This window comes from Ranitomeya variabilis, chromosome 1 (assembly GCF_051348905.1).
Source record: "Ranitomeya variabilis isolate aRanVar5 chromosome 1, aRanVar5.hap1, whole genome shotgun sequence".
Taxonomy (NCBI): Eukaryota; Metazoa; Chordata; class Amphibia; order Anura; family Dendrobatidae; genus Ranitomeya; species Ranitomeya variabilis.
The window spans coordinates 916071778-916095122 of NC_135232.1; the positions used below are offsets into that span (position 1 = coordinate 916071778).

General features: G+C 46.8%; 1 protein-coding gene across 2 annotated transcripts in view; it reads left to right on the forward strand.

The window, feature by feature from the left end:
- The first annotated feature begins 1798 nt into the window (after positions 1-1798).
- Positions 1799-23345, forward strand: part of FGF2 (fibroblast growth factor 2) — a 136478-nt gene continuing 114931 nt past the window's right edge. For both annotated transcript variants that reach the window (XM_077279089.1, XM_077279090.1), the window contains exon 1: positions 1799-2546. In XM_077279089.1, the coding sequence (XP_077135204.1) occupies positions 2369-2546 (178 nt within the window). In that variant the 5' untranslated portion in view covers positions 1799-2368. The remainder of the gene's footprint in view (positions 2547-23345) is intronic.

The following is a 23345-nucleotide window of genomic DNA, read 5'->3' on the forward strand; positions in this document are numbered from 1 at the left end:
ACAATTTACAGGCTTCTTTAAAGACCATAAATTTATCTCTCCCTCCAGAAAATCTGTCTGGGAGAGATATTTTATGAGTCAAGACTAAGAACCCCGACAACTCCTGAAACTGCAGCACCACCTGAGTCTGCAACTCAGTAACCTCATCCATGAGATTCTGGATCAGGCGAGCAAAAGCCTCAGCTTGAGCCATGGGTTCACCGGAAAATAGTACGGATTGGTAATAATATCACAACCGACACAGGTAAGTCCAGTGGACGACACAAAATATACCAATATTGGGATGGAATGGGGAGAGGAAGGCCCTAACAGTAGGGAACGAGGGATGGGGCACCTCCTGATTCCAAACTGTGCCTGTCCCTTAACTCCCCTAACACCCTATGCGGGTCCTTCCCCCCCCCCCCCGCCATCACATTCCTGGTCCTTGATTGTCACCTCAATATACCCTGGCCAGTGCATTGGCCGGCAAGGTCACTAGCATCACCACTGCAGATGGTAACAACACAGGGGAAGTGACAAACACGACACAGACAAAGTAAAGGGAAATAATACTCAATCACTTGCTCTGCTCCAAACTCCAAACTGGTCTGCAAAGAAAACTCTATTACCGACAGCTGATTCATGTGATTATTTAAAGGATGGTGGGAGTGGTCACCAATCACATCTGCTGACCAACAACAAAGCAGCTACCAGCAATGAAACTGACATTAACCCATGCTGGCCCAAAAGGAAAAAAAACTACATTTAAATTATAGCAGAACCAGAGCTGTCACAAATCCAAAAATGAATCGTGACAATAATGTTCTGATATATTTCTGTTATTGGAAAACCAAATGAAAAAGAAAGCGGCATTCATCATATAAAATCACACATTTATTAAAGTCCTTTAAAGTATGCAAACAGGGAGAGAGGATGAGTAGGTGCCGCTGATCAGACGACAGTACTTTCGAGTATAGAGACACTTCTATAGGTCGGGAACACTTGGTTTTGCAAGTTTTTTTCCTTCGCTGTGGGAACTTTTAGCAGAGCACCACTGTTTTGCACTTGCTTATTTTCACCATGCTACATGTACATTTGCTGACAAATCCATTCTAAGCAGCGTTGATAGTGACGAGGTGTTTTCTTTGCTTTTCCTGGACTGTATTTCTGTTATTGGATTTTCTCCCCTTATAAATGGGAGCATTTATACAATAATTCAGGCCATGTTGCCCTACATGACGGCCAATAAAATTATATTAGGTTGTGGTGTAAAAATACATCCTTAAAACTATTCACATGTGAAGTTTTGAGTGCTGGGGTCCAGATGGTAAGAACGTGTCGGAGAGATGAAACGAGGGGACAAAAGTGCTCAACACGCACTGTTTTCCTCCAAGATAGACTTCTCATTCTGAACATTCATGTTGGTAACCACTGGGATCTCAGGACCCAGTACATCACAGAACAAAAAAGTTTTGTGAAAATGTAGTTACACTTTAATACGGGCAAGAGTTCCTAAATTTAATGTAACATTTTATTCTAGGAAACCTTATTTACTGCAAAAATAGTTTTTTCTTAAAACAAAAGTGTGACGCGTGAAATAAGTTCATACGGTTCAGATGGCTTACGGCCTGAACAGCTAGAAACAGAAGATATTATTGGTAGTTTCGTAGCTGTGACGCCTGCTGCTCCTCTCCAGAGTTTTTCTAAAAGCTGAATAATAAAAGCACTGGCAAGCTCCTGTTGCATAAACCCCCCCAACTCCTCTCCTGTCTCTCCCTCCTCCCAAGATTGCCCTGCAAAGTAATTCCGAGCTGGGGGAGGGAGCCTAATGCTGAGAAGTGACTGGCAGAGCTTGTCTAAGAAAATACCCAGGAACACTATACCACTTCTTATAGTCAATTCCCTTTCTGGCAACGTGCTTCCATGTAGCTTCCTGGGAAAATACAGAGTGCTCGCAACATCACTAAGGAGCAGCAGAAGTAGGAGGAAGAAAAAGAGGGAGGTGTAGGAGGGCTTCACCTATATAAATAAATAAGTCCATTTTGACAGAACAAGTCCTGATGGTAAAGGGTTGAACCAGGATGAAGAACAGCCTGCATAGTGCCCCAGGCTCCAGGAACCAGGCATGGATGACACAATTTTAGGATATCAGGAGGCAGCCGTAAAGGGCTGGATGCAGCATCCCTATACTTACATCATGAATTTACAGTAGAGTGACTACTAAGAGTTGGCCCTTACGTTCTACTGCCAGTAATTGAATGAACAGCGAGGAGGCCCTGCCGGGGAAAGACTGCGAACAGAGGACCTTTATCTGAGAGCCACTACTACCTGCTGGATCAGGGCCACCCTGCCAACAACAAGGGACAAACTCTCCATAGTGGAGGTGGGGATGGCAGCAGGTAGTATCACCACCCTCCCACCAATGCCTGATGATGGGGGAAGCACTCCATTTCCACCAGGAAACTTTAAAGACCCCAAAAGACTCTACTGCAAGAATGGTGGATTCTTTCTAAGGATCAATTCAGATGGGAAGGTAGATGGATCTCGGGAGAAGAGTGACTCACACAGTAAGTATCTGGAATACTGGAGTATTTTTAAGGCTTTGTTCACACTTCTGTAAAGATTTTTATTTTTCTGATCAATCATAGGAGCAGAAATCGAAAATATTGGCGTGCCGGATTAATCATATGACTACTAAAATCCCCAATTAGCCAACATTAAAAGGCTTTGAGTCAGTCCATTTGGTTACTCCAAGGTGCCTGTCATTTATGGGATGGCTGTATATGTTGTCCTAGACTTCCCATTAAATAGGACTAGATCTCCTATGGCAGGCCCCTGAGGTGAACAGAGACATAGAATGATGTATTTCTGATGTTGTTAAAAACTCTGTACATAAATAATACAAGAATGAGAAAAGAATTACTGCTACCAGTAAATATCTATATAAATCTCGGCAACAGTGAAGGTGTGATGTTAGTTTGTGATTATTGTAGCAACGAGTATCCAATACTCCATTATCCCGTTCTGCTATACAAGTAATAGATGCTACGTGACAGCCACTAATAGCAGCCATTACTGCACGCTTTGCATATCTAGTTACTAAATCTGCATTTATATATGTACTGCTCTCTCCTGCTGCTATAGCCATGTCATTCTTACTGTACAGTTCTGGTACTCTATTCATGCATCAGGATTTATCTGGATGAACAGCGTGTAAGTCCATTCAGATAATCCAATGCGAGAATCATCAGCAATCGATGTAAATGGTTAGATGTTATATAGCAGCAATAAATCCTGCATAGGGAAAGCTGTAACATAATGAATAATCTTCAAAACCAAACATCTGGCATATAATGAAGCAGAGGAGAGAGGATTCTGCCCCCGGGGATTACAATCTTTAGGGTGAATCTTTTTATTCCACGATGTTTGTTGTAGTTTATAATGTACCCTTAGAGCAGATTTTATTTGGGGGCTTCCTTCACAAAAAATGCAGCTTTTGTTTTTCACCTCTGACCTCGTATGTATGTCATGTCTCTTTATATGCTCACTTCTCCACATAGTAGCTTCAGTATTTGGGCTTGTTCACACATCTGAGTTTTATAAATGAGTGCTTTCCATGTTTTTCACGGATAGAACTCGTACCTGTGATAGTCTATGTGGAGCCATTCAAATGTGAAAATTTTTTCCTTGGACCGAGTAATCTGCAGAAAATCTGGGAGATATATCCGATTTTGATCCAAGGGTTGTGTCAAATTCAGCAATTCAAGTCAAAGAGTCCGTGAAAAAAAATTGGACCACACTAGGGTGACATCCGAGCGCAGACTCTCATAATGGAGAAGGTGGAGAATTGTTTTTTCATTTCTCCACGTATGAGAAAAACAAATGACCCTCATACCGCACTCTGATCAAAGTCTGTGCAGAATAATTGGTCCGTTTTTCTCGTACATAAAAAATGGCATCTGAATAGGGATGAAAATACCATTACCATATTTTGTTACCCAAAAGGAGTAAGCAATCAATCCACAGCTGCTAATCAAATGAATGTCCATAATGAATCACCCAAAATTAGATCTACATTTTCTAGTAATTATAGCAGATCTGTCACCAAATTTCACAATACAAACTGCATACATTTCTATATTGATCTCTTAGATCTGATGCAGTTGGCGTACTAATTTTAAAAATCCTTGACAGAATGGCTGTATAAGTCTTAGTAAAAGTTTCTCTGCATAATATTAAAATGAGTAATTTATAAGTCCAGCTCATTGCTCATTTTAATTTGAGTAGTATATAGCCATTCTCACATTTGTATAGTAAGTACACCAGCCTCATCAGGGCTCATATCTATTTAATAATGTGTGCAGTTTAAATTATACAGTCTGGTGACTGATCAGCTTTAGGGCTCGCTCACACTGGAATATAACATGGCCAAGTACATTTGGTGTAGAAGTAACAGCATTTCAGAAATGGAATATCATACCAACAGTGAAATATAGTGGTGGTATTGTTATGGTCTGGGGCTGTTTTGCTGCCTCAGGACCTGGAAATCTTGCTGTGGTAAATGGAACCATGAATTCTGCTGTCTACTAAAAAATCCTGAAGGAGAATGTCTGGCAATCTATTTGTAACCTAAAGCTGAAGGGCTCTTGAGTTATGCAGCAGGACAATGATCCAAAACACACTTGGAAGTCCATCTCTGAGTGGCTTAAGAAAAATAAAAATAAGACTTTGGAGTGGCCTAGTCAAAGTCCAGACCTTAATCCGCTTGAGATGCTGTGGCATGACCTTAAAAAGGCAGTTCATGCTCAGAAACCCTCCAACGTGGCTGAATTACAACAAATCTGCAGAGATGAGTGGGCCAAAATTCCTCCAGTGCGTTGTAAAAGACTCATTGCCAGTTATCGCAAACGCTTGATTGCAGTTGTTGCTGCTAAGGCCCAACCAGTTATTAGGTTTACGGGGTAATCACGTTTTCACACAGGGCACTATAGGTTTGAATTTCTTTTTACCTTAATAATAAAGACCCTCTTTTAAAAACTGCATTTTGGGTTTTCTTTGTCTAATATTTAAATATGTTTGGTGATCTGAAACACTTAAGTGTGACAAACGTGCAAAAGAATATGAAATCAGGAAGGAGCAAACACTTTTTCCACACCCCATTTTCAGTCATTCTTACATTATATTACACATGTCTAGTTTAGTATCTGTATGTTAGTAACATACCCCTGGACCTTCCCACTGTGATCAGTATACGTGCTCTTACAATTCCTTATAAAAAAAAAAAAATCAGTTAATATATTTAAATGTTGTATGTATATTTAATGACTAATAATTAAAACTCTCAGACCAAACCAATTTAATAAAATGTATGTCATCTGGCACAGTAGGGGTGCCAGCTGTTTAGCCTGCAACGGACAGACTGCCAACAGCAGAGGATAAAACAACGTTTGTACTGTCAGCATTTTTCTATAACAATAACCCTCCATCAGTACTGGAATGACGACGTAAAGCCGGACACTATCATATTGTAACCTCATTTCACTTTCTGTCTGGTTTCAAATTCCACAATTCATCTGAATGTGCCTTATAGAATAAAAAAATATTTAGAATTCAGAGTCCTCAGTGGTTGATATCTTTTAATGGCTAACTGAAAAGATGGTAACAAATTGCAAGCTTTCGAGACTACATACGTCTCTTCATCAGGATGATCTGAGTAGTCTCGAAAGCTTGCAATTTGTTATCATCTTTTCAGTTAGCCATTAAAAGGTATCAACCACTGAGGACTCTGAATTCTAAATATTTTTTTATCTGGCTAACACGGTACCAAGATATATATCTTTCCTGTACCTTATAAAATAATAAATTTTTCATGTAGCAGTTGCAGGGGAAATATGTTGCCAGCTGCAAATACCCCCAGCCTTTCCTCTGGTCAGCAGGGTCACACAATCCACTATCTCCATGCAACCTGGTAATGGAATATATTTGGGTGTCTGAGTCCTATTGCTGATTGTTGGGTTATTAAAGCTTACCATGATGTTTTATTTATGGGGACAAAAGTCTACCTCTCCTTTCCACTTCTGGATACAATGACTTAGATGGGATGGATTTTGATCTGTTGATCCTTTTTTTTTTCCTGGCAGCTCGCTACCCTAGCTGTATCATTTACCGTATAAACTCGAGTATTAGCTGAGATTTTCAGCCCACTTTTTTGGGCTGAAAGTGACCCTCTAGGCTTATACTCGAGTCAGTGTCGGTGTGGGGTCGGCGGGTGAGGTGGAGCGGCGGCTGTGATATACTCACCTGCTCCTGGCTCGGTCCCTGCATGTCCGATGGTCTCCGGGCAGCTCTTCCTCTGTTCAGCGGTCACGTGGTACTGCTCATTACAGTAATGAATATGCACGCATATTCATTACTGTAATGAGCGGTACGTGACCGCTGAACACAGGAAGATGCCGCCGGCTCCCGGAGACCATCTGACAGTGAGACGCTGCCAGGGACCGCGCCGGGAGCAGGTGAGTATATCAGGGGAGGGGGAGCATTGCGCGATAGTCATCTTCCTCGTTCCATCGCTACGCGCTGCTCTGTCTTCTGTCCTCTGGCTGTGACTGTTCAGGTCAGAGGGCGCGATGACGCGATTAGTGTGCGCGCCGCCCTCTGCCTGAACAGTCAGTGCAGAGGATGGAAGACAGAGCAGCGCGCAGCGATGGAACGAGGAAGGTGACTATAGCAAGTGCCGGGGGCCTGAGCGGAGAGAGGTGAGTATGTGATTTTTTTTATTTTAATCGCAGCAACAGCAAATGGGGCATATATGAGGAGCATCTTATGGGGCATATATGAGGAGCATCTTATGGGGCATATATGAGGAGCATCTTATGGGGCATAATGTGTGGAGCATCTCATGGGGCCCCTAATGTGTGGAGCATCTCATGGGGCCCCTAATGTGTGGAGCATCTCATGGGGCCCCTAATGTGTGGAGCATCTCATGGGGCCCCTAATGTGTGGAGCATCTCATGGGGCCCCTAATGTGTGGAGCATCGTATGGGGCCATAATGTGTGGAGCATCTCATGGGGCCCCTAATGTGTGGAGCATCTCATGGGGCCACAATGTATGGAGCATCTCATGGGGCCCCTAATGTGTGGAGCATCTCATGGGGCCACAATGTATGGAGCATCTCATGGGGCCCCTAATGTGTGGAGCATCGTGTGGGGCCATAATGTGTGGAGCATCTCATGGGGCCATAATGTATGGAGCATCTCATGGGGCCCCTAATGTGTGGAGCATCGTATGGGGCCATAATGTGTGGAGCATCTCATGGGGCCATAATGTATGGAGCATCGTATGGGGCCATAATGTGTGGAGCATCTTATGGGGCCATAATGTGTGGAGCATCTTATGGGGCCATAATGTGTGGAGCATCTTATGGGGCCATCAACCTTTATGCAGCATTGTATGGGTCAAATGTTTCTATGGAGCATCTTATGGGGCCATTATTAACCTTTGTGCAGCATTATATGGGGTATATTTTAATATGGAGCATCTTATGGGGCCCATCATGAACTGTATGGAGCATTATATGGGGCTCCTGATTCAATATGGATATTCAAAAATGCTTAACCTACTGATGTCTCAATTAATTTTACTTTTATTGGTATCTATTTTTATTTTTGACATTTACCGGTAGCTGCTGCATTTCCCACCCTAGGCTTATACTCGAGTCAATAAGTTTTCCCAGTTTTTTGTGGCAAAATTAGGGGGGTCGGCTTATACTCGGGTCGGCTTATACTCGAGTATATACGGTACCTCTTGCTTCCCCCATAGCTGTTTGATGACAATCATTTTGCTGTGTACGGGCAGCTTTAGACTGGGAACAAAAGCCAACTTTGGCCATGACACAACACGAAACCAAAGACCACAGTATGACATTGCTTATTGGACAATACGGAAAATAATACACAAGGGAAGGCAAAAAAACACGTAGAGTATATAGCTCAGTTAAAACATGTCACACGTACCAGTCGTTATTTCATGTAAGTGTGTTTTCTATTCATTATATTGCCTGCTTTGAATGAGGAAAAAATCCAACCAAATTTATTGTATAAAGTCAGCGCAGTGATCTATATATGTACGATTGTGTGAATGATACCACTGTGTATATGGAGCGCCCCCACACCGTCGCAGGGCCGAGGGGTACCCGGAGCCGGGCCTCTAGGTCTCAGTCCTGGGGTTGTCACGGTGGCTAGACCCGGTCCGTGGCCCTGTCTGTCAATGGGGGACGTCCGGTGCAATAAGTGGTGTGGTAACGGTGCAGGTCGCGGTAAATAACGAGGACACCAGTTTGCAGTCTCTTTACCTCTTTACTGAAGATGTTGGAGACCTCAGTCCAGAGCGCTGTTAACTGGGTTTTCAGAGACCGGCCGGTCCAACGACACATCAGGAGTTCTCCTCACAGGTGGGAATCAGTATCTACCTTCTAGCGCTGTGTGTTGTAGTTCTTCCCTGCTGAGCTCCCGGGATAGTCCTCACAACTGTTTCTTTCTGTCTCTACTGTTCGTTCTCCGTCCTCCAGGTGATATGGTAGGACGCACCCGTATGACGGGGTAGGCCTGGAGTTCTTCCGGGACTCTAGAGTCGCCCCTCTCCCACAGCTGCCTCCGTTGTCTGCTTAGGTGTTAAGTGAGACAGCCAACCTGTAATTAGCTGTCCTGCCGTGGTTTGCAATGTACTTAAAGTCTCTTACTTGCTCGGCATTCCGGCCACCGATTGTTTGCGCCTCAGCAAGGTGCTGCCTCTTTCAACAAAACCCCTGCTGGTATTCTCCTTTTCTGTATTCCCGTTGTTTGCTGGTTAGTTCTGCTCTGAGGAGTCTGCCAGGATCCCCATCCCTGACAGGTCCTCTCACTAGCTCTTCCCAGCTACTTCTCCCTGTCTTCCTGTCCAACCCCCAGTTTTACCAGAGTTGTGAGGAGTGGCCTACTAGATAGGACCACTCCCCCTGGTGGCCGGAGTGTGAAGTGTGGTGAGAATGTACCTGGTCAGAGAAACTCCTTAGTGCAATCAGACGTACCATAGCTCCCCATAGTGGCGGAGCCACAGTACTGCAACAACCAGGACTCTGGGGTGCTGCACTCTCCCCCGGTTAAATCCAGTACTCCGGGACTGGGAAAACAAGAACAATAATACATGTTAACAGGAAACACACAAACTTTTGAAATAGCATAACAATTGAACATAACAATGCTTCCCTTTACGGGAGGTGAGGATTCTTGAACGTTGCAAAAGTTAGGTCATGCACAGTTTATGACTCTCAGTTCAGTGGTTGAAACAGCGGGGACCCCGGGTAAACAAAGGGGTCCCCCTTATGAAAGTTTTTGAGCAATTCACTGTCCATTACTCTATTGTCCATTTTAACAACCTGTAACAAAAAGATATGCATACAAACATTTTTAATGAAATAGCAGCCCTTATCAATACCTCCACATTTTGTAGCGGAGGGGAGTTTGGTTCTGTGTGCTGTGTGTGGACCTTCGCAGCGCAGGGGTTGCTATTGGCCTAACAGGGCCCGCTATGCTTGCTACCGCTGGTGTAGTGCGCTGTCTTCTAACTACACTTCTAGTGAGTCTGGGTAGCACTGGCAGGTTGGGGCTCTCAGAGCTGCTGCTATCAACAGTGGGTACGGCAGGCTCACTGATAGCAGAGGGAGGATTTGCCGGTTCAACGGTTGGCATGGCTTCTTCAGGCAAGGCTTGTTGAGGTTGCGGGGCCGGATGATCTGGTTCCACCATTGTTTCTGGCGGGTCCGGCTGTTCAAACATTACAACAGGTACCGCAACGGCTTGGTTTATCAGAGTCCAGGACTGGGGAAAGTCACCAAGGACAGTATGGAACATTTTCTCCTTTTCCACCGGCGGGGAGATTTCTGGGGCCGTGCCCCTCTCTTTCAATTTATCGGGGCAGACCTTAAGGTGATCCCTGGATACCGCTGTCGAGGTCTCCCCTTTGTCCTTGCTGATGAGACAGACCTTAGTGTTGTCGAAGTCGGATGGCAAGATGGTATACGGTTCCGCTTCCCATTGGTCATCGAGCTTGTGTAACCTCCTCTTTCGTTTAAGCACTTGCTCACCAGGTGACAGGGGAATCGCAGGAGCGTGTTGGTTGTAGTCCCTTTCTTGCCTCTGCCTAGCCTGGGCGAGACTTCTCTCCACACACTCTTGCACTTCGCGGTACCTTCGCTGCCTTTCTGCATCCCAATCCGCATCCGGCGAGGTATCTTCGGGTACTAGGACCCCCATGTCCAGATCAACGGGTAACCGACTAGACCTTCCTCGCATCAGGTACGCTGGAGTACAGTTGGTGGAACTTACTGGGATGTGGTTGTACATATCCACCAAGTCAGGCAACTTTGTCGGCCACAGATTCCGTTCCTCCACAGGCAAGGTCTTCAATAAATCGATTACTACCTGGTTCATCTTCTCGCACATCCCGTTGGTTTGAGGGTGGTACGGTGTAGTTCTGATCTTCTTACACCCGTACAACTGGCAGAATTCTTGGAATACTTCTGCTTCAAAGGCAGGTCCCTGGTCGGTCAGTACCTTCTCTGGGTAGCCATGGGGCCTACAAAAGTGCTGCTGGAAGGCCCTGGCGGCAGTCCTGGCCGTTAGATCTTTAACAGGCACAACCACCAGAAACCTGGAGTAGTGGTCCACGATGGTAAGGGCGTAGATATAGCCCGACCGGCTAGGTGTCAGCTTCACATGATCCAGCGCGACCAGTTCAAGCGGCCGTTTGGTGATGATAGGCCGCAGGGGGGCCCGTTGGCTGTCACGGTCCTTTCTGCGCAGACTACATGGACCACACTCCCGACACCACTTCTCAATGGTTCTCTTCATGCCAATCCAATAGAACCTCCCTCGGAGTAGCTTCTCCAGCTTCTTCCATCCGAAGTGTCCGGCTCCATCATGGTAGGCTCCCAGAACCATGGGCGCATCTCGCCTTGGCACCACTATCTGCCACACCAATTCATGAGTACGTGGGTCGATGCTCCTCCTGCACAGCTTGCCATCATGGATAAACAGCTTGCTTCTTCCCTTCCACAGCTGTTGGGTTTCTTGTGGATCATCTGGGCCAGGGTGCAACCCAGCCTGCGTCAAGAGCTCCTTCACCTGACAGACCGCGGGGTCACTATCCTGGGTTTCTGCCCATCCGTGGTGGGGCAGGGGATTCAGCGTGGCATCCGGTTGGTTCTTGTGCCTGTTCTTCACATGGTGAGAGCTCTGAGTGGCTTTGGGGCGATGGAAGGCAGGCAGCTCCACCTCTTCAAGTGCCTCCGGGTCTTCTCCCACTTCTGGTAAATTGGGCATTCGGGACAAAGCATCGGCATTGGCATTCTGGTGCCCTGCCCGATATTTGATGGTGAAATCATAGTTGGACAGCCGGGCCATCCACCGCTGTTCCAAGGCCCCGAGTTTGGCGGTATCCAGATGCGTTAGCGGATTGTTGTCCGTGAAGACGGTGAATTTCGCGGAAGCCAGGTAGTGCTTAAACCTCTCCGTCACTGCCCAGACAAGGGCAAGGAATTCCAGTTTGAAGGAACTGTAGTTGTCAGGGTTCCTTTCCGTGGGACGGAGTTTCCTGCTGGCGTAAGCGATCACTCTTTCCTTGCCGTTCTGGACCTGAGACAGCACGGCTCCTAGTCCCACATTACTGGCATCTGTGTACAGCACAAACGGTTGGTCGTATTTGGGGTAAGCCAGTACCTCTTCCCCCGTCAGCGCCGACTTCAAGCAGGTGAAGGATTCCTCCAGCTCTTCGTTCCAATCAAAGGGGGTTTTCCTCCCCTTGGTCTTCTTTGGTTGGCCCACCAGCAGATTTTGCAAGGGTGCGGCCTTCTTGGTGAAATCCTTAATTAATCTCCGGTAGTAACCTACCAACCCGAGGAACTGCCGGACTTCGTGGAGGTCACTAGGCTTTGGCCAGTCCTGGATCACTGTGACCTTGTCGGGGTCTGGGGCCACTCCTTCAGCGCTCACCACATGGCCCAGGTACTGCACTTTAGGTTTCAGCAGATGACACTTGGACGGTTTCACTTTTAGGCCGAATTTGGACAAGGCTTCAAACACCTCGGCCAGGTGCTTCAGATGGTCTTCGTAGGTTTTAGAGAAGACTATGACGTCATCCAGATATAGCAGCACGGTTTCAAAGTTCAGGTGTCCCAGGCAGCTCTCCATCATCCTCTGGAACGTTCCGGGAGCATTGCACAATCCGAAGGGCATGTAGTTGAACTCACAGAGGCCCATTGGCGTCGTGAAGGCCGTCTTTTCCTTGTCCGCCTCCGCCACAGGAACCTGCCAGTACCCACTGGTGAGATCTAAGGTAGAGAAATAGTTAGCAGACTTTAAAGCAGCCAGAGACTCCTCTATCCTGGGCAGTGGGTATGCGTCCTTATGTGTAATGCGATTCAACTGTCTGTAATCAACACACATCCTCATTGTACCATCTTTCTTTTTAACAAGGACTAACGGAGCCGCCCAGGGGCTACAGCTGTCTCTCACCACCCCAGCCTCCTTCATTTCCCGCAACATGTCCTTGGCACACTGGTAATGAGCTGGGGGTACAGGGCGATATCTCTCTTTTATGGGTCGATGATCTCCCGTGGGGATGTGATGTTGGATCCCTTTCACCTGCCCAAAATCTGAGGGGTGTTTGCTGAATACCTGTTCGTACTCGTGTACCACCCTGTAAGCCCCCTGTATTTGATGAGATGGGGTAGAGTCAGTGCCCACATGCAATTCCCGACACCAATCTTTCGAGTGCTCTGCAGAACCTTTGTTCTCCGCCACGTTTGACGGGCCCAAGGGTTCAGGTGTCTGTATTACACTATTATTGACAGTGAACAGTTTGGCGAGCGTAGTATACTTGGTTAGGTGGACCTCTTCCTCCCCACAATTGAGGACACGTACAGGCACTCTCCCCTGTCGGACGTCTACCACCCCCCGGGCTGTCAGAACAGTAGGCCTATTGTCTGAATATACAGGTTCTACCAAGGCCTGGTAGTCCTTACCCCTGAGGCCTATGGCTGCTCGACACCATATTAACATTTCACTCTTGGGAGGTATCGCGATGGGGTTTGAATCACTTACAGTGACACGACCAATCTCACCACCAGTCAGCTCTACCTGCTGTTTCTGCATCAGAGCTCTGATTTCCTTCTGCAGGGCACGTTGCTCACTGTGGCCAGCGTTTTCTGCCACCTGTTGCAACAAAACAATCACTTCTGCAAGACAATTTTCTATAACATTAGTACCAAGAGTCATCATGGGATTACATTCTCGACGATCAATATCTACAATCACAATCCCTTGGGCTTTCAATTCCACCCGCCCCACTTTGATGGTGACCTCCTTATACCCCACTTGTGGCAATGGCTGACCATTACTGGTGATTATGGTGAAATCATCATCAGGGCCACGAGTAATATCAGCGTCCTCCCAATACCGTTTGTAGAGCACGTAAGGTATAGTCGTCACCTGAGAACCGGTGTCCAGCAAAGCATTCAAGGGGATTCCATCAATCACTACAGGGAGAACTGGTCGTCCTCCAATATACTTGGTTCTCCAATGCTGCGGGCCTGACCGTCCTACTCCTGGGGGTTGGCCCTTTGCCCCAGGGGTTGCTCGTTTAAAGGACAGTACCTTGCAAGATGGCCCACCTGGTGACAGCGGCGGCAGATGGGTCGTCCATCCTGGTGGAAGCGATCGTCGGGCCGGCTCCTGGTCGGCGGAGTCCTCCTCTGTCGCATCCAAGGGACATCCTCCGGGCTGGAAGCCAACTGGATCTTCTCTTTGGGGGCCTCCTGTAGGGACTGCACCGTCCGGGCCAGGGCAGCAACGCTCTTGGTTAGCTCTTGCATCTGGAGACGAAGTCCTGCAGGGGAGTCGTCCTCGAAGCTCTGGGCGTCGGCCTCCGCGGCAACTGGGGTATCCGATGCCACCTCCTGGTGGTATGTGAGAGCGGGGCGCCTGGGTGGTACTGCGCGGCTGGGCTGTCGCTCCTGCAATGCCTGGATAGCTTTATCTTTAAACTGCGCAAAAGTCAAGTCTGGATTTTGCATGGCCAGAAAGTGCAATTGGCCCCGCTGGTGACTGCACAGGAGCCCCTCAATGAACCGCTCCTTCAGGATTTTATCTTCATCCTGCATGCTGCCGGGGTCACTCTGCTTAATGGCCCGCATCGCTTCCTGGAGATTAAGGGCATAGTCCCGCAAGCTATCCTGTGACTTTTGTTTGCATCCATAAAAAGTCAGTTTAATCTCTGTAGCAGTGCGAGTGTCAAAGGTGGCTTTAAGCTTGGCAAAAATCTGTTGTGCAGTTCCTTTATCCTCAGCGGGCCAGGATTTCAATTCCCTCAGAGCCGCCCCAAAGAGTTGGCCGGTTATCATATGGACCTTCTGGGGCTCGGTTAGGGGATAGAACTCGAGCAGGCTGCAGAGCCCTTCTTTAAAGTCAGTGAACGTATGCGCCTCCCCAGAGTATCGTGGGAGCCAGGCCGCTCCGGGCAGGTAGGGCATGGAGAAGGGCATTATGGCTTTTGCATTAGCGGCAGTGTCCGACTGGCTGATGGGGGCAGCGGGTTCTGCGGCAGTCAGTGGTGGTATTAGGGCCGCGGCTTCGCCCGCTGCGGGGACCGGAGCTGCCCCTGCGTCCGCGGCTGCGACCGCCACCTCCTCTCCTCCCGACTCGGACATGGCCGTCCCTTCCTCCCACTAACCTGCTGGAGGTTGGAGTTCCTCTTCCGGGATTGGCGCCTCACCGCGCTTTCCGTTCCGCGCTTCTTTTGGCTGATCCCGCCCACGTAGCTAAGGCTCCTCCCTCCGCGCGCGGCAATGGCGAATTTTGGCGGCAAATGGCACAGCACAGTCTTTTCAATAAAGTACAGTCCAAGCACAATAACTCACAGTTCCAAGGCACACATGACCTGATTCTTCAGGCTTAAGTAAATCCTGTTCATGACGCCAAGTTGGAGCGCCCCCACACCGCCGCAGGGCCGAGGGGTACCCGGAGCCGGGCCTCTAGGTCTCAGTCCTGGGGTTGTCACGGTGGCTAGACCCGGTCCGTGGCCCTGTCTGTCAATGGGGGACGTCCGGTGCAATAAGTGGTGTGGTAACGGTGCAGGTCGCGGTAAATAACGAGGACACCAGTTTGCAGTCTCTTTACCTCTTTACTGAAGATGTTGGAGACCTCAGTCCAGAGCGCTGTTAACTGGGTTTTCAGAGACCGGCCGGTCCAACGACACATCAGGAGTTCTCCTCACAGGTGGGAATCAGTATCTACCTTCTAGCGCTGTGTGTTGTAGTTCTTCCCTGCTGAGCTCCCGGGATAGTCCTCACAACTGTTTCTTTCTGTCTCTACTGTTCGTTCTCCGTCCTCCAGGTGATATGGTAGGACGCACCCGTATGACGGGGTAGGCCTGGAGTTCTTCCGGGACTCTAGAGTCGCCCCTCTCCCACAGCTGCCTCCGTTGTCTGCTTAGGTGTTAAGTGAGACAGCCAACCTGTAATTAGCTGTCCTGCCGTGGTTTGCAATGTACTTAAAGTCTCTTACTTGCTCGGCGTTCCGGCCACCGATTGTTTGCGCCTCAGCAAGGTGCTGCCTCTTTCAACAAAACCCCTGCTGGTATTCTCCTTTTCTGTATTCCCGTTGTTTGCTGGTTAGTTCTGCTCTGAGGAGTCTGCCAGGATCCCCATCCCTGACAGGTCCTCTCACTAGCTCTTCCCAGCTACTTCTCCCTGTCTTCCTGTCCAACCCCCAGTTTTACCAGAGTTGTGAGGAGTGGCCTACTAGATAGGACCACCCCCCCTGGTGGCCGGAGTGTGAAGTGTGGTGAGAATGTACCTGGTCAGAGAAACTCCTTAGTGCAATCAGACGTACCATAGCTCCCCATAGTGGCGGAGCCACAGTACTGCAACAACCAGGACTCTGGGGTGCTGCATATATACAGTTGGGTGTAAAGCGTTTGCCTCCTTCCTGATTTCCTATTGTTTTGCATGTTTGTCACACTTAAATGTTTCAGATCACCGAAGAAATGTAAATATTAGACAAAGATTACACAAGTACAAGTTCGGCGGCCTGAGCACTGAGGAGAATTACATCACTCGTAGTGAGCATATCATCAGAGGTCAGCATCCATGTAGCAGGCCTCCCAGGAATTTCTTTGGTACAGTTCCAAGGAACACAACTCACGCAAAACATTCACTGACATTATTATCACATGCCCTTAAAGATATCTTCATTTTTCTAAAGCAAATGGCACATATCAGTATGAAAAATACATTTATAAATATAAAAGGCTGGAAAAGTTGCAGCTGTTTGATAAATAAGGCACAAGCCACAATGTAATCCAATATTTATAAAAGAATCATAAACTCCATGTGAAATGTAAATCTACCTATCTAACGTAAAGCATGTCAGGATTTTTATATGTCCAATAGAAAGATAATATATCGGAACTCCACAAAAACGATATCCCATCCACTTTGATGGTGCTCAGAAAATAATATGTAGATAGACCATTATATTACTTTTGGATTTTTTATATGCAACAGTAAAAAAGAATCCATTTAAATCAGAGACCGCAAAGATTAGTAACAGTCCACTATATAGCTAAAGTGCCTGTGAAGCGCCCGCTAGGACCGTGGGGTACTCGGGCTGGGTCGGACAGTTCTTAAATGGGATGTGGTCCCGGCAGTAGTGACCTGGTCCATGGCCCTGGGTGTCCAAGTTAAAGAGAAGGTCTTTAAAAGGGTTGTTTTGAATAAAGAATGTTCATGACGCCACCTGTGGTATTCGGTCAGGGATGACCAACGCTGCTTAAAAGGGTCCACTGGGGATGATGGTACTGCAGCAGGGATGGTATGGCTTCCTACAGGTGAAGCTTGATCTCTAGCGCTCCCGTTGTAGTTGGAAAAGATGACAGATCGTGTAGTGCCAGAAAGAATTGGAGGACACAAGGTTGCAATCTCTTTACCTTTACTGGCAGTATGCAGCCACAGTCCAGGGTACCGGTAACAGGTGATGGTGAGGTCCAGCCAGCCTGGAAGCGATTCGGAATCCCCCTAGCCAGGTGGGGTTGGAAGCCTTCCTTACTGCGCTGTGGTAAAAGTCCCTTGCTGCCTAAGGCTTCGATGGGCGGTACCTAATCGCTGTCTCTCCCCCCACTCCTCGGCGTGTCCGACGTAACTAGATCTGTGAATAGCACAGATCGCAGTCAGTTTCTACGGTTGCGCATTGAATTAGCGTCTCGCATGTGCGCAGTATGCTTTGACCAACTGTGGGCAAAGCATGAAATCATTATTGCGCATACGCCGGCTTTTGACCCTATGCTCTGTGCCCGGAAGCATAGAAAGACTTCCGGGGCACAGAACGTCAAGGAAAATGCCGGAGCATGCACAACAATGACGTGAATGCTTTGCCCACTGTTGGGTAAAGCATACTGCGCACGTGCGAGACGCCACTTGAATGCGCAGGCGCAGAAAACTATGCCAATGCAGGACAGAAGATTCGTAGAGCAAAGCCAGAGGTGAGGAGAATTGTCGATTAGGCCCCGGCCATCGGACTGGTGATTGACATACGAAAACGGAGAGATTACTAAGGTTTTTTCTCAGCAAAAGTGGGGAATCGGTGGATATGAAAGGTACTGCTATAAAGCAGAGCTCAGGCCCTATTGAACCACATTTTTTTCTTATATCGAAAAAACGGGGTGACAGGTTCCCTTTAAACCATAAAATTGACAGTTAAAGTAAATGTCTAATAAATTGTCTTATAATCTTTCTCAAAACAATTTAAAATGGGATTTAGACTCAGACATTTACCATATATACCCGTGTATAAGCCGAGGCACTTAATTTTGCCATGAAAAACTGGGAAAACTTATTGACTCGAGTATAAGCCACCCGGGTATGCATTGTCCCCTCATCGCTATCCTGGTATGCATGGCTCCTTATCCCCATCCTTGTATGCATGGTTCCTCATCCCCATCCTGGTATGTATGGCTCCCCATCCCCATCATTGTATGCATAGCTCCTTATCCCCATCCTTGTCTGCATGGCTCATTATCCCTGTCCTTGCATGCATGGCTCCTCATCCCCATCCTTGTATGCATAGCTCCTTATCCCCTATCCTTGTATGCATGGCTCCTCATCCCTATCCTTGTATGCATGGCTCCTCATCCCTGTCCTTGTATGCATGGCTCCTTATCCCCTATCCTTGTATGCATGGCTCCTCATCCCTATCCTTGCATGCATGGCTCCTTATCCCTATCCTTGCATGCATGGTTCCTCATCACTATCCTTTTATGCATGGCTCCCCCATCCCTGTCCTTGCATGCATAGCTCCTCATCCCTATCCTGGTATGCATGGTTCCTCATCCCCATTCTTGTATGCATGGCTCCTTATCCCCATCCATGTCTGCATGGCTCCTTATCCCTATCCTTGCATGCATGGCTCATCCCTATCCTTGTATGGATGGCCCCCATAAGCATTAAAAAAAACATCCTACTTATCTTCCCTGCGCGCCCTCAGAGCATCTTGTTTTAGTGCCAGCAGCTCCTGCGGCCGAGCGATCACGTGTCCCCGCTCATTAAGGGAATGAATATTCACCTCTCTCCACGCCTATAGGATGGGAGAGAGGTGAATATTGTGAATATTCATAACTCTTAAGTAGCTGCACACGTGATAGCCCGGCCACTGCTGGAAGCCGGCGGCTTCGGCTGTAACTGGGCACGCTATAAGAGAAATGAATATTCATTGCCAGTGCAGTGAATGTTAATTTCTCTTTAGCAGCGGCACAGGCTTTAGCTGCAGCAGCCACTCCTGCCTCCTGTGACCTGCTGTTCCGCCGCTCCCCCCTTCCCCGCTGTCTTCTGGGACAATGACTCGTGTATAAGCCATGGGGGCGTTTTGAGCACAAAAAAAGTGCTGAAAATCTCAGCTTATACACAAGTAATTATTTTTTTCAAACATTTCTGGTGGGTATATTGATATCTTTAGAATCAACATTATGTTACAAAGACCTAACCCTTTGATTTTTGCGTTTTCATTTTTTGCTCCCCTTCTTCCCAGAGCCGTAACTTTTTTCATTTTTCTGTCAAAATGCACATCTGAGGGCTTGTTTTTTGCAGGACAAGTGGTACTTTTGAACGATACCATTGGTTTTGACATATCTTGTACTGGAAAATGGGAACAAATTCCAAGTGCGGTGAAATTGCAAAAAAAAGTGCAATTCCACAGTTGTTGCTTTTGTTTTTGTTTTTTCACTAAATGCTAAAACTGACCTGCCATTATGATTCTCCAGGTCATTACAAGTTCATAGACACCAAACATGCCTAGGTTCTTTTTTATTTAAGTGGTCAAAAAAAAATCCAAACTTTGGTAAAAAATAAAAAAAAAAAGACGCCATTTTCCGAGACCTGTAGCGACTCCATTTTTCGTGATCTGGGGTTTATGTTTTGTGCACCAAGCTGATGTTTTTGTTGATACCATTTTGGTGTAGGTACTATCTTTTGATCTCCCATTATTGCTGAGGTTTTATCTTGTGAAGTTTAGATTCTAATTTTCGCAAAGACCAAGGGGGCATTTAGAAGAGATTATTTTCTGTGTGGGGTTGAAAAAAACACATCCGCAAAGAAAGTCAGGCCCATTTTTCCCTGTGTGACATCTGTAATAGTGCACAACCCTGTGCCTTCACTGATCTTGCTTTCGGCATTTACTGATTTACTGTGATTATTGCAGGGAATGGGGGTAGAGCAAAGCTATGTGTCATTACAACAGCTTCTTGCAGTTCTTATTTCATAGTAGTTAATTTGGGCAAGGTGAAGCAGAGCAGAGCTGGCAGCACTAGGAGAGGAGTGTTGCGAGAAGTGTTTGTAATGATACACAGCTCTGTTCTTCTACTCGTACCACCACACTGACTATTATGAGATGAATGCTGCAGATGCAGAGGTGTTTGTAATGACACAGCTCTGCATCTTCTGCCTTCTCCCAATTGTAACCAAAATAGATATCAGCAGAATAATTAGTGAGATGAGCAGGACTGTGTGTCTTTACATGTCTTACACAGAGAAAGACGGATCTGACATTCTCTGTATTCTTTTTTTTATCCTTGGTTGACGCCTCCTGCTTATGATTAGTCAATGTCAAGCAGGGAAGCTAAATAAACGCCTCCGAGATGACTGTTTGCAAATGCCCCCTTGATCGTAGTTAGACTTAGCATAATAACTTTACTAGCTAATACCTCCGCAACATTGTTGACAAATTAAAAAATGAAAATTGTTTTATTCAGCTCTACAGTTAGGCCATGTTCACACTTTGCGGTTTTTACCGGGGATCCGCGGCGATTTTGATGCTGCGGGTCCGCAGCAGTTTCCATAGCGTTTCCATTAACATGTAAACCCTATGGAAACCGCAAACCGCTGTGCACATGCTGCGGGAAAAAACGTGCAGAAACGCAGCGGTTTAAAACCCGCAGCATGTCACTTCTTTGTGCAGAATCGCAGCGATTCTGCACCCATAGAAATGCATTGAACCGCTTACTTCCCGCATGGGGCTGTGCCCACGTTGCGGGAAGTAAGTGGATAATGTGCGGTTGCTACCCGGGGTGGAGGAGAGGAGACTCTCCTCCAGGCCCTGGGAAGCATAACTAGTGTAAAAAAAAAAAGAATTAAAATAAAAAATGATGTTATACTCACCTCTCAGCGCTGCCCGCAGCTGTCCGGTCTTCGGTTTGCTGTGCGAGCAGGACCTGTGGTGACGTCGCGGTCACATGACCGTGATGACGCCTCGGTCACATGACCGTGATGTCATGAAGGTCCTTCTCGGCACAGCATCTTTGGAACCGGACCGCCAGGTGCAGCGCCCAGGAGATCCGGACATCGGAGGGTGAGTATAACCAATTTTTATTATTTTTATCATTACTATTGATGCTGCATATTGCTGCATATGCAGCATCAATAGTATAGGCGGAAACCCGCAGCGGAAACCGCGGAGGAAACCGCGATAAATCTGCAGGGATAATGGCAGCGGTTTTGCCCTGCAGATTTATCAATTCCGCTGCGGGATAAACCTGCAGAGCACACCGCAAAGAGTGAACATGGCCTTACAATTCCATCATGTAGCCAGTTTCACATGCTAAAGCTAATGAAAAGTCATCATTAAAGCTTAGCTGCCATTTTTATTTTATAAATCAATAGTACACCGGAAAATAAGGAATTGTGTAATATACAGTTAAATGAAAAAGTTTGGGCACCCCTATTAATCTTAATCTTAATGTTTTATAAAAATTGTTTTTTTTGCAACAGCTATTTCAGTTTCATATATCTAATAACTGTTGGACACAGTAATGTTTCTGCCTTGAAATGAGGTTTATTGTACTAACAGAAAATGTGCAATCCGCATTCAAACAAAATTTCACAGGTGCAGAAGTATGGGCACCTCACCAGAAAAGTGACATTAATATTTAGTAGATCCTCCTTTTGCAAAAATAACAGCCTCTAGTCGCTTTCTGTTGCTTTTAATGAGTTCCTGGATCCTGGATGAAGGTATTTTTGACCATTTCTCTTTACAAAACAATTCCAGTTCAGTTAAGTTTGATCGTCGCCGAGCATGGACAGCCCTCTTCAAATGATCCCACAGATGTTCAATGATATTCAGGTCTGGGGACTGGGATGGCCATTCCAGAACAGTGTAATTGTTCCTCTGCATGAATGCCTGAGTAGATTTGGAGCGGTGTTTTGGATCATTGTCTTGCTGAAAGATCCATCCCCTGCGTAACTTCAACTTTGTCACTGATTCATGAACATTATTGTCAAGAATCTGCTGATACTAAGAGGAATCCATGTGTCCCTCACCTTTAATAAGATTCCCAGTGCCGGCATTGGCCACACAGCCCCAAAGCATGATGGAACCTCCACCAAATTTTACTGTGGGTAGCAAGTGTTTTTCTTGGAATGCTGTGTTTTTTTGCCGCCATGCATAACGCCTTTTTGTATAACCAAACAACTCAATCTTGGTTTCATCAGTCCACAGGACCTTCTTCCAAAAAGAAATTGGCGTCTCCAAATGTGCTTTTGCATACCTCAGCCGACTCTGTTTGTGGCGTGCTTGCAGAAACGGCTTTTTTTGCATCATTCTCCCATACAGCTTCTCCTTGCGTTGTATAGTTGACCGATGCACAGTGACACCATCTGCAGCAAGTTGATGCTGCAGCTCTCTGGAGGTGGTCTGAGGATTGTCCTTTACTGATCTCACCATTCTTCTTCTCTGCCTTTCTGATGTTTTTCTTGGCCTGCCACTTCTGGCCTTAACAAGAACTGTACCTGTGTTCTTCTATTTCCTTACTATGTTCCTCACAGTGGAAATTGACAGGTTAAATCTCTGAGACAGCTTTTTGTATCCTTCCCCTGAACAACTATGTTGAATAATCTTTGTTTTCAGATCATTTGACAGTTGTTTTGAGGAGCCCATGATGCCACTCTTCAGGGGAGATTCAAACAGGAGAGCAACTTGCAAGTGGCCACTTTAAGTAGCTTTTCTCATGATTGTATACACCTGGCTATGAAGTTCAAAGCTCAATGAGGTTACAAAACCAAAAATAGTGCTTTAGTAAGTTCGAAAAAAGTAGGTAGGAGTATTTAAAACAAGAAAATGATAAGGGTGCCCATACTTATGCACCTGTCAAATTTTGTTTGAATGCAGATTGCACATTTTCTGTTAGTACAATAAACCTCATTTCAAGCGAGAAACATTACTGTGTCCAACAGTTATTAGATATACAGTATGAAACTGAAATAGCTGTTGCAAAAAAAATTTTTTTTTTTTTTATAAAACATTAACCCCTTAATCCCATCTGACATACTATCCCGTCAAGGTGACCTGGGACTTAATTCCCAGTGACGGGATAGTACGTCATACGCGATCGGCTGCGCTCACGGGGGGAGCGTGGCCGATCGCGGCCGGGTGTCAGCTGCCTATCGCAGCTGACATCCGGCACTATGTGTCATGGACCGCCCCCGGCACATTAACCCCCGGCACACCGCGATCAAACATGATCGGTGTACCGGCGGTATAGGGAAGCATCGCGCAGGGAGGGGGCTCCCTGCGTGCTTCCCTGAGACCCCCGGAGCAACGCGATGTGATCGTGTTGCTCCGAGGGTCTCCTACCTCCTTCCTCGCTGCAGGTCCCGGATCCAAGATGGCCGTGGCATCCGGGTCCTGCAGGGAAGGAGGTGGCTTATCGAGTGCCTGCTCAGAGCAGACGCTTGGTAAGCCTGCAGCCCTGTCAGTGAGATCGGTGATCTGATAGAGTGCTGTGCACACTA